Source organism: Vespula pensylvanica, chromosome 8 (genome assembly GCF_014466175.1).
Source record: "Vespula pensylvanica isolate Volc-1 chromosome 8, ASM1446617v1, whole genome shotgun sequence".
Classification (NCBI taxonomy): domain Eukaryota; kingdom Metazoa; phylum Arthropoda; class Insecta; order Hymenoptera; family Vespidae; genus Vespula; species Vespula pensylvanica.
This window is the reverse complement of record NC_057692.1, coordinates 1,540,252-1,552,751: the sequence shown is the minus strand read 5'-3', so window position 1 is coordinate 1,552,751 and position 12,500 is coordinate 1,540,252. Positions and strand designations below refer to the sequence as shown.

At 37.1% G+C, this 12,500-nt stretch overlaps 1 protein-coding gene across 7 annotated transcripts in view; it reads left to right on the top strand.

Annotated features, from left to right (window-relative positions):
• Positions 1 to 12,500, top strand: part of LOC122631094 (CCR4-NOT transcription complex subunit 6-like) — a 527,872-nt gene that overhangs the window by 146,230 nt on the left and 369,142 nt on the right. For 5 of the 7 annotated variants that reach the window (XM_043816355.1, XM_043816359.1, XM_043816356.1 and 2 more), the window contains 2 exons: positions 2,097 to 2,412; positions 2,483 to 2,658. In XM_043816355.1, the coding sequence (XP_043672290.1) occupies positions 2,097 to 2,412; positions 2,483 to 2,658 (492 nt within the window). Of the gene's footprint in view, positions 1 to 1,039; positions 1,239 to 2,096; positions 2,413 to 2,482; positions 2,659 to 12,500 lie in introns of those variants that run through there. The other 2 variants (XM_043816358.1, XM_043816357.1) reach the window with 2 other exon arrangements.

The window sequence follows — 12,500 nt, the reverse complement described above, 5'->3', positions numbered from 1 at the left end:
TCTTTACGCGACTTATCCAATAGAAATCGAGATTGGCTCGATGGCCGTCGGATAGCTCCTAAACGCATCTTGTTTTTAATGTAACATTATTTTGCTGTGCACGCGGAAGCTGTTACGTGGAATAGATATATCTCTGAGAACGATAGATACATACATATATGTATTTATATATATATGTGTGTGCGTGTGTGTGTGTGTGTATGTATGTATATATGTATGTATGTATGTATGTATGTATGTATGAATGTATGTATGTATCATCTATATATGTATTTACTCTGATATCCCTTTTAGAATTAGAAAGAACAAAGAAAAAGAAATCGTGAAATAAAAAAGATTTTTAACGAGATAAAATTTACGCCGCATATAGACGAATAAAATGAAATATTCGGAAAACGTAAATGTCGTCGGTATAATCATTTAATAGTAAACAACGCTCGAGCCAATTCATTTATTTCGATATTTGTTATATCAATTATGAAAAACAATAACGTTATTGTATTTATTATTACGTAAGTTTTCTTCACGAGTAGATATAATCGATCATTTTCAGATATATTATACCCTAAATTTAGAAATTACGATCTATAAACGATAAACGTGAGAAAGATGAAAGTATTGCTTTTTGTCTAATATATTTCCTATATTCGCTTCAAGATGGCATCAACGTTCAATGCGACCATCTAGATAAATTTCTTTTCTAATTTATACGAATTTTATAGATTTAATGATATTTTATTATTCGAATCGATTTGATATCGTCAATTTTTGTTCTTATACGTTTACGTATAATACGTGTACGTATAATTTATTTGTCTTTTCTTTCTTCTTTCTTTTTTTTTTTTTTTGTTTTGTTTTCATGGTTTAGGTATAAAAGACGTTTCGACCAATTAGAAGCGATAGAATTCTAGTTAGTATTTAATATCGACGACAAGAGACGACGGTTAGTTAAGCACGAAATTCCCTATATATATGACCTCTCTAGTGGCAAAGTTGTTTCGTAGGTTTGTTCGGTAATTTCGGCTGCTTCGGGAAGATTCGGCAGTACAGTAGCCAATCAGAAACGTTTGTAGTTCACGATCGGTGCAGTTGATAAATGGAGGATTTGTGTTTGTCAAGGTAGTTTTGTTTACGCGATAATTTTCACTCGGAATCAACTCCTCGCGTGTTTCGTGTGTGCTAAGAGGTAGATGAAGGTGCGTAACAGTATCCTTCGGTTTTCGCATTAAAATTGACAGGTACGAATGGTCTCGCTGCTGAGAAAGTTAATTCAACTCAAAGGATCTGTCGTCCGGAACATATGAACTTTGTAGGATGGAAGGATTATTCCCACATTGAAAAATGACAGTTACTCTCTACAAATTTATTTTCCCGAGGATATATTCATAATCTACGTTTAGTCTTTAATCGATAATAATGTTAATAACAATTAGATCTTTTCATCTTAAACGAATTTTATTGTAATATCATTGCTTCTTCAACATAGGTTATGAGTTTAGCGATAGTGTACGCCGATGTGTTAAGTAATGTATGGGAAAGTTTACTATGTTTCAATTTTAACGTTTACATTACTTTTATTCATTATTCTAACCTAATTGAAGAAGTTTACAATCGATGTAAACTTTCCTCGAACTTTCTTATACTTGCTATAAACTTTGTCTGTGAGCAAATAAAATAATATCACGATTAAAGCACTTTTTGTCGTAACGTGTTAATAGAAGCCAACATATTGCAGCTTTCTCTAATTCGTTCGGGGAATACTAATTATTGTTCGTGCACTGCGATAGCTCTATTAATATATCATAACCTTAGATATTTTTTTCTTAATCGAACGATACCAAGGAACAAGGCGTGCTACTTTTTCACGATATGGCACTTCTAGATATTCGACGTATAATTAAAGTTCTTAGTATCACGAGCACCAATAGATCTTATAGATTAGTTTATTGTTTGCAAAAGCACAGCTGATCGCAGATCGTGCATAGACTTAGAAAAAGATTACTTTGGTTGTTATATACGTATCTCAGTAGTTATATAATATTATTAATCCTTATATTACAAAATATACTAACGTGAATTCTTTCTATTGTTTAAAGGATTTAAGATGTCCCGTAATCACAAGGACAAGTATGAAAATTCTAATCCACATCGTACGCACACTATCATGTCCACGGAGGACGCAAACTCCGGGAAGAAATCTTATTGGCCGGAGTTGGAGATAACAGGCAGTATAAGAAACTTGAGTCCAAATTTATGGCAGCTAACTCATCTAACGGCATTGTATCTAAATGGCAATAGTTTACAAAGAATACCATCAGAGATTTGCCGTTTAACGAATTTACGTGCTTTAGATCTGAGTAGCAACAAATTGCGCAGTTTACCTGCGGAACTGGGGGACCTCATCTACCTCAGGTACGAATTTTTAAATATTTAATAATATTTTACATATTTTTTGATACTTACGAAATTTCTTTTATTTCAGGGAGTTGTTATTAAACCAAAACTATCTTCGCGTGTTACCGTACGAGTTAGGAAAATTATTCCAGTTACAAGTGCTAGGACTTCAAGGTAATCCTCTCAGCAAGGAAGTAATGGCGTTGTACGGAGAACCATCTGGAACCCACAAGCTGCTGTCGTACATGCTGGACAATTTACAAGGTAAGTACTTTCTTATCCGTTCATCGACGAATAAAATTTTCACGTATTGTTTAAACATTTTATAATTTCATAATCGCACGGAATCGTAATTGAAACTTCAAACATAAAATAAAGATTTGTTTTAGATCAATTTTAATTTATAGTTACATCACATTGTTTACATTAGCAGCTAACGTAATGTTTACTATTAGAATCTTGACTTAAATATACATAACTATACCTAGATAGATGCGAGGATAAAGTCACTATCCTACTTACTCATTGCAAACCGTCAATAAGTTAACTTTCTTTCGAAAATCTTATTCGTTTCCTACTTCATCGACGGTCCGTTCTACGATAAAGTCACTCCCTGTAACGAACGACTTATCGTTCCCTTCTCAACTTACCTTATACCTAGTTAGATGGCACTATGGATTTTATATTTTATTTTTTTTATTTCTTTTTTATTTAAATCTTTGAGAAAAGAAATACGAATTTTTAAGCCATTTATTTATAAATTATTTTTAAATCTTCTCAAATCATTCCATTTATAACACGTGTTTCTACGTAAAAAAAAAAGAAAGAAAGAAAAAAGAAAAAAAAAAATATAGAAAAATTAAGAAAACATTTAGGAAAAGTTAAGGGAAAATAAATTTCTTGGAATGATAAGTAAATAAATAAACGAATAAATAGATACATAATTAAATAAAGAAAAAAAAAAAGAAGGGGGGAAAAAACAAACAGAAAAAGGATTGGGTATATATTGGGAAGATATGTTTCTAGCGTGCTCCATGAAATTAATCGTTCATCGTACCTCAGGCGGTCTAAGAATACCAGACCTTTTGGAAGCACATAGAACGTATTAGTGCCTACATAATTTAATTTCTTTTAACATCGAGGTCAAGTGGGTGTGCCGGAGTCGCGGGCAAGGTGGGCGGACGTTAGATTACGTTAGGGAATGCTTAGAGAGAACAAGGAGGAAAAGTAGAAGGAAGAGGAGAAATAATAGAAGCAAAAGAGAACGAGAAAAAGACTGAGAGAGAGAAAGAGAGTGAGGGCTAAGAGGGAGAGCCGGGAGGGCGAGCCAGAAGGAAGGGCGTATTGCCATCCATTGTGTTTCATAATTTTTTTTAGTTATCCGATTGCCTCAAAGGTCTTGGTTGTACTATTCCGCTTATCCATTGTTCTCTGACTTTTACTATTCGGCACTGCAATACCTTGTCAGTCATCTCTCTCGTAACGCTTAGCTCCTCCGAGCTCTTCCATCATCGATACGATATAAGGATCATATATAATATGATGTGTATATATAGTATGTTTTATATATATATATATATGCAGTACATATATATATATACATATATGTACATTATTCTCTTGTTATCCTTTAACCTTCCTTCAGCGATCTCCTTTTGTTCCCTTCCTTCCTTCCTTGCTTGCTTGCTTGCTTGCTTGCTTGCTTGCTTGCTTGCTTGCTTGCTTCCTTTCTTCCTTCTTTCCTTCCTCCATCTTGCTTCGCTCCTTTCATTCTATTCTTGTTACAAATATTAAACTTGGTACTTCCTTTATAACGTATCGAATTCACGTTTGCTCTGCAACGGTTATCATCATCCAAGTTTTCTACCAAGAATTCGACCAAGCACGTTCCACTCGAAAAGATTTTGCCCAATTTTGCGCCCAATTTTATTTTCATTCCGAAACTTACGTATAATATGGATTTTTCTTGCTTATTTTAACTATAAGAGGAGGAAGGAAGAGAGAGAGAGAGAGAGAGAAATTCGGCAGAAGCTTCGTATTCTCGACGTTATAGGAATGAAAAGAGAACGCTTTTTCCTCGTCACTACCGTGATACTTTTGGATACGATCCAAAATGGTGCTTCTTTCCCTCCGAAATTCGTCCAATCGTTATCAGATCGATCGAATGCCAGAGAAACAGCCAAGCTAGAGATTCTCTCTCTTTCTCTTTCTTCGTTTTCTTTTTTCCTATTCAAGTGTAAGACTTATCTTTCGGATTTCCGTTCTCCAAAATGGCGTCTACGAGTCGCCCCTTTCTTCGTAACTTTTATCCCATCCAATTTTTGCTAAGATTTCGATAAGCTTTACAGATCCGATTAGTTCTGATACGACGATCGTTTCGGAATAAGTAAAAGTAAAAAGAACGAGAACGAAAGAGAGACAGAGAGAGAGAGAGAGAGAGAGAGAGAGAGAGAGAGAGAGAGAGAAGGAAAAAAAAGAACAAAAATAGAGCAGAAACGTGCCGATTAAAATCGGTCATTTGGAAACGGATCGAATAGGTTTGTCCAATATCGTCGATACGCTTTCTAGCGACATTTGAGAAATCGTTTCTATTATCGAGTTACTAGGTCGAGTTATGAGCGCGTACTCGTACGTTCGAAGTTTACCATACAAAATTACTTTCCTCGTCCTTTGACACGTACGTTGAAGGGTTAAAAAGATAGATAATAAGAACGATAATAAAAGGGTAGATTATTTAGAGGAGTAAGAGGATATATGTGAAAGAAAATTGGATGAAATACGGAATTGACGAGCCCATGGGCCAGCGTGACGAGGTTATATGACTGGAACGGAAGGAAGAGAAAAGAAAGGAGAAAGAGAAAAGGAAAGGGTGGCCTGGAGGGAGACGATGGTGGGAGGAGTGCAGGGGGGAAGGGAAAAGGATGGCTCGCGATTCGCTCGGTCGGCCACTGCCACCTCAGCCGTGTAATTACGCGCGAGCCTCGTCTTCTTGACTCCGTGTAATTGAGGACGACTCTGAGGGGAGAAAGTGAACCGTCTCTCTCTCTCTCTCTCTCTCTCTTTCTTTCTCTCTCTTCCGCTCTTACATCCCTCCCTCCTCTCCTTCTCCTTCTCCTACTCCTCTTCGTCCTCTTCCTACTCCTACACAACTTATACTCTTCTTATACTATTCTCATTGTCGACACGAGCGAGTTTCGCCTGGCAATATGTATATATATATATATATATATTTGTGTGTGTGTTTGTTTATGTATGTATATGTATGTATGTGTGTATCATATATGTATCGGTCGTTGGAAAAATTTCTCGACGTTTACATTACGATACATATGTGTACATACACGTTATGCCTGTTCTCCTCTACGTATAGATAATAATAGCGGGTGTATGTATGCGTCTATAACAGCAAATGTAATTTATTCCATTTTTGTTATAAGTTCCTTCAACACACACACACACACACACAGAGGTTTCTATCCAGCTAGATTATTTTCTAGATTATTTTCTAAAATTATTTTCTCTCTCGGGAGAAAGTTTTTTTTTTTTTTTCTTTTCCTTCCTTTTCCTTTTTAGAATCGGTAGACGATAAGAACGTTTTCTTAATCTTAAACATTATTAAGATTTTGGGATAACGGACGAGTTTTGCTTGGGATATTATAATACCGCAAAGGAGTCTTTTATCAGAGTTGTAACTTCGGGACGTGCCTCTTCCAGAAATAGTAGAACGCGTTTCTCTCTCTTTCTCCTTCTCTCTCTCTCTCTCTCTCTCTCTCCCTCTCTTTCTCTTTCTCTCTCCCTCTCTCTCTCTCTTACATTGGCGTGCGCGTTCCAAACGCAAGGTTCGCTTTCTACGAGCACCTGACCCGTGCCACCCAATAGGCCTGGCCCCGGAGTACTTTCCACGCTCGAACTATTATTAACCGCGAGCGCAAACTCGCCGTTAAGTCGTTCCACGGAAGATAACCACCACCAGCTAGCCAACCAGCCAGCTCGTTTTCCCTTTGGAGAGTTAGTTATCGACGTGTCTCAAAGAGACCGACCACTGTCGTGTTTAGCAGACATTTCGATCATCTCCAATTTTTATTCTTACTTTTTATTACTTCTTCTCTTTTCACTTCTTTTTCCCTATACCCTTTCCCCTTGTTTCTTTTATCTTTTTATCTCTTTCACTTCCTTTACTCTACTTCTTCTCTTTCTATCTTTCTCATCTTTTTCTTGCTCCAATCAACCTTTTTGATTCTCTTTTCTCCTTTTTTTTTTTTTTTCATTTTTTTTTCTTTTTTCATTAGTTAATCGAAGTTATCCAGGCCTTAATATCGCGTGTCTGATGAGAGATACTGTTCGTGAATCGATACACGTATAGAAAAGAAAGATAGATAGATAGATAGATAGATAGATCGATAGAGAGGGAGATAGAGAAAAGAAAAAAGTGAAAGAAATAGAAACAAAGTCCGCGATAAAGATCAGGTTCGGCGAGTCTATAGAAATAAATTTGTCTGTCCGGTATTCTAGAGCCGTGGGTCTACTTTCGTTTTTGTCCGAACGTGGATTAACTATGATTACGAGATTGGACTTGTAAATCGGACTGACCTTGACCTTGATGCGTCGTCTTCTGACAGTATCGCTTACCTATTCGATTAACTTACTTACTCACTTACTTGTTTATTTTGTTTAAACAGACACGAATGACATAATGACGACGAGAAAAAAAAAAAGAGAGAACTTTTTGTGAATTATTTGTGAATTATCACGTTGTTATTTAACGTGATTTCTCTATATCCGATATGTTTTATTAATCGATACCTATATGACTTTAATATCATTGGATAAGATACTTGATTTATGGTACACGTCTTTTCTCTTTCTTTCTCTCTCTCTTTCTCTCATCTTTATGCTTAATAAACATTTAAACCGTCCCATAAAATCGTTTTTATTCGCGTCGTTTGCATATCATTTTCTGTAAGCTGCATTTTATCTTTACCATAAACGTCCTATATTTTTAATTAATATCTTGGAAAGATGAGAATAAAAATAATACAAGGAATGATTGTAAAATTTGTTAACGCACGTGTGAACCGGTTTTTTTTTTACACACACGCATTTACACATGATCGTTTAAAAAATCGAATATAAAATATCGATCGATAGTGTTATATGTGTATATACATATGCATATATGTATACATATATAATATAGTTACGTACATCGGACAATATTCGTTACTAACTGGCGGTGGATATATCATGAGCATAATCACGCGCGATTTCCTGCCTTTCTACGAATGAAAGAAAAAGAGAGAGAGAGAGAGAGAGAGAGAGAGAGAGAGAGAGAGAGAGAGAGAGAGAGAGCGAATGATAGAGATAGCAGTCTTTGGCAAACGAGGCGAATCAAACGATAAGGTGCTCGCTTACGTACATTACGTATACCGCATAGACGACGCAAAGAGAGACGAAGTTAGTCAGGCGCATATACTCCAGACTCGGACACAATCCAGAAGTCCGGACACGAATGTGGGTAATAACGAGTAGCGGCTATTATTAACGAGTGTCTTATCGCTCGAGAAACAAACCGGCACTGTACTTTTTCCCACGTTTCGGTTACGTTCGTTACCGGAACCACTTAAATATTTCTTGGACTTTTTCCTCGTTTAAATTATTTGTCATCTTTTTTTTTGAGATAGAGGGAGAGAGAGAGAGAGATATGGTAGCATCTCGAGTAGCACAGTAAGAAGACAAAATTGGAGAAATCCATTGTTAAGCCGAAAGAATTCGTAATCGTTAACGTTTCTTGTTCTATCCTATTATCTGCTTAAAAAATTTTTTTCTCGATTTAGCAGCAGCTAGAAAAACTCTAGAGCGCCTATTGGGAATTAAAGAAAATGGTGTCTTCCGTCTTGTAAGTTTTCCTTAAAAGGAATGGGATTAGAAGAGGGAATGCTTTTAATGAGACCACCTGACGAATTTTCTGATCTTATTACAACTCCAACTGTTATCGAGAGTTCGTTAACGATCTTACTTATGCCAGACACAAAGTTTGTTTCATTCCATTTCTAGAATGCACTTCCTGTGGTAATTTTTATTTCTTTCTCTCTTTTATATATATATATATATATATATATATATATATATATCCGTTTATTTATCTCCTTTTTTTCGTACGTTCTTTGAAAAGAAATGAAAAGTACCTTTATCTTTATTTATCCGGAGTAGGTCGAAAAAAGAAACGAGAAAAAGAAAAAAAAAAAAAGAAAAAAAACAGAAAAAAAAGGGAAAAGAAAAACAGGTGACTTTTTTACATCACTAAAACTTGCTTACCGTTTTCCTCGCTATTTCGATTTGTCTTTCGAAGTACTATCCGTCGTCCGTCAGACCCGTGAGATATAACGTTCTAGAAAATGGAGTAGCAATTTGTCAACGATCGTTTCTTATCACCGAAGCGAAGCGATAGGGAAGGAAGAACGTACGAGAAAGAGAGGGGGGAGAGAGAGAGAGAGAGAGAGAGAGAGAGAGAGAGGAAAGAAAACAGGCACAAAAAAAGGATAGAGTATTAAAAATGATGTTGCGAGCGAGACGATAAGAAACGCATGTCGCCAGAGGGATTAATTCTTGGATAAAGATTATTCTACTAGGCGTGTGATATCGCGTAAACAGGTCGTCTTTATCGAAGTCGAAAAGTCTGCTGTCGGTTAAGTCGAACGGAGTAGTTTCGAATGAAAGTCGAGGACAATCTTACGAAGCTAAAAAGGTGGGGTACGGAGAAAGAAGAAGAAGAAGAAGAAGAAGAAGAAGAAGAAAGTTTTTCGAACGGGTAGAACTCGAAGACTAAAACTCTGAGGATCTTTTATCTCCGTTAGAAAAGACGTTTCAGATATATAGAAAGAAAGAAAGGAATAACAGAGAGAGAGAGAGAATGTTCTCGCTCGTTTTCTCAACCGTTATTTCAACTCGTTTATGCGTTCGCCAAAATCCGTTATCTCCTACTTACATTCGTGAATATTGTAATTAGATTAAGTTAACGCGCTATGAAGGAGGAGAAAGAGGAGTAGAAGAGGGCGGTGAGGGAGGAGAATAAAATAGAAGAAAGAGGGCCGAGCCGCTATTTACTGCTGTTTTCCAGGGAGCCACTGCCCGTAAAGCGATAGAACTGCCGTCCAAGTTTCTGCTCTACTACCGGCACTACGTTTTGCATCGCTAATGCTATTTTCCAACGAGAGGAAAGAAGGGAAGAGAAGGGACAACGAGAAGAGAAGAGAAGAGAAGAGATTCCGTTCTCTCTCTCTCTCTCTCTCTCTCTCTCTCTTTCTCTCTCTCTCTTCTTTTGTTGTACCAAACGCGGACTCGATTATCTTCTCGCGAAGTTGGAGAAAAAGCTGAAATTGCACCGTGTATCCTACGCCGAGATCATCCCGCCTCGGGATAATGAGGACGGATAAATTTAATCCTTTAAATCCGAAAGTTAGAGCTATTTCTACCCTCTAACTTGATCCTGTCTCTTTACCACGAAAATAATAAGGGACTGATGTCTCTCTCTCTCTCTCTCTCTCTCTCTCTCTCTCTCTTTCTCTCTTTTATTTACATATTTATTTGTTTATTCATTTTTTTTTCTTCTTTAAAGATTATCATTCTCACAAAGGGATAGAGAGATAGAGAGAGAGAGAGAGGGTGAAAAAGGGAAAGATAAAAGTAGGTATAATACGCTACAACTGATGATACGGTTCTCTTTCTCTCTTTTTTTTCTTTTATTTTATTTATTCATTTTTTTCTTTCTTCAAAGATTATCATCTCGACAAAGGGATAGAGATAGAAAGAGAAAGACAAAGAGGAAGAGAGATAAAACATAGAGACAATTCGCGAGAATAATGCACAGTAGTGTTAACTCCACGGGATCGTGCCGTTCTTACCAATAGAGTTAATTCGCCATGACCCGTTGTAACTTCGGGGTAACATTCTCTGTATCCGTGCTATTGAGCATTATGCTACTATCGCTTTGTCTGCATTGGCCCTGAAAACATTGGCGCAATTTAAAGTTCACAGAACACCGACGATTGTCCGTCCGTCCGTCTGTCTGACTTTATGGTATCGGTCGATTTTCAACAAAAAATGGCAATCGATTATCAACCGATCGTCATGCGATCGATCGATCGATCGATCGATCGATCGATTCTTCGATCGATCTTTCGAACGATTCTTCGTTCGAAACGCTTAAGAAAAATTTTTAAATGACGGGACTAACTTCGAATATCAAAAGCAATGAATTGTTAAAGTTCCATTGTGTTCGAAACGAGAAAGCTGTTGATGCAAAAACTCATTTATAAATCACGATGAAGCTGAGTCTGGAGAACAGTGTTCTCTCTCTCTCTCTCTCTCTCTTTCTCTCTTCTTCTTTCGCTATCTCTTTATCTCTCCGTCTCTCACCTCTTTTTTTTTTTTACAACGATCTCTCCGACGGATTTCTTCGACGAACGACGACGACGACGACGACGACGAGTTTCACCTGTCACGCTAAATTTCTTATCCGCGGTCCGATCCATCGTTACTTTCGTACTTCCTGTTCTCTCTTTCCATCGTTCCTTGTTTGTAAAAATTACATAACGACAGCATTATTTTTATTCAGATAATATCAATCGTATCGAAGTCTTTATTATCTTACAACTATATCGCCATGGATTATTTTCTTTCTTACTTTATTTCGATTAACATCGAATACTTTAACAATCGTATTGTCTAATTTCTACATGTACGATACCTAAGTTTAAATCGATCTCGTGTCGTCGTAAAAGGATTTAGTTAGGACGTTGTTATGAACGATGCAAATTTCTTCGACGAGTCGAAAGGAGAGGATTGCGGTATGAAGGACGATATATGCAGTTAGTTAGCTACGATATCACGACACGATCCGAGACACTCAACAACGACAATAGGTAGGGATGAGGAGAAGGTACGTCGACAATAGAGGGGTTAGAACTGCTATCGCTAAAGGGGTGAAAGGGATGTGGGAGTGAGGTCGGGTGTGGGGGTGAGGTTGGGGTTGGAGTTGAGGTTGGGGGTGGAGGTGGGAGGACGTGCTCTTTGAATCGAGGTATAAATCACACATCTCTCGCACGTCCTCGCAATTTCGCGAGAGACCGACACTCAGCGAGGAAACGAAATTAGTCGACGTCACGCTGTCGTATACCTTCTCTCTCTCTCTCTCTCTTTATATCTATCTATCTATCTATCGATCTCTTTCTCTCTCACTATTTGATACCTTCGCTTGGAATATATTCGTCGTAATCGATTGTCTCCTCGATTAGTCAGTCAGTCGTTCACCCGTTCTTAAACGTCCAAGTATTATCAGACCAGACGAGGGATCGCCTATCTTTTTATTACTTGTTTGTTTTATTTGTTTCGTTTTTTTTCTCGTTTTTTTTTTCGTTTCCCGTTTTTATTTATTTATTTATTTATTTATTTTTTTAATCCTTTTTGTTTCTTTTCATTTTTTTTCATTCGTTTGTCCTTTCTAACTTCATTCGTTCGTTGTTCGTCGACCGCGATTGGTTTTATCGATTTAATCGACCGACTTCGATATCAAAGTTTATCGATCAGTTATCGACAGTTACCATCCCTCATGGTGGGAGGGAGTGAGGGAAAAAGAAAGGTGACACGTTTTTCATTTTAATTCGATTTTATTTCTCTCTCTCTGTGTGTGTGTGTTTTTTTTATTTTCATTTCTATTTTTTTTCTTTTCTTTTTTTTGTTCATTCCTTTTGTTCAGTCTCTTTCTCTTTTCCTCTCTCTCTTTCTCTCTCTTTCCTTTTAGAGAAAGAATAAATGCAGGAGACTAAACGTTTAAACGAGCACACTTTCCCCGTCCGATATCTTTCTCCGGAACGCTTCTCTCTTTCTTTCTCTTTTTCTCTTCGTACACTATCTCTGTCTATCTTTGTCTGCCTTTTTCGAACGGCGCGTCGCGTTGTTCCGTTCGCGTGACACGAATCGATAATCACCGATCGGACAACAAAGCTGTCGTGCGCTAGGCGCGGACGTTATGGCACCAAATGAATATTCATTTTTCATGCCTTTATTATCACGACGGATTCGACGAATCTGTTGAAACTTTAGTTTCT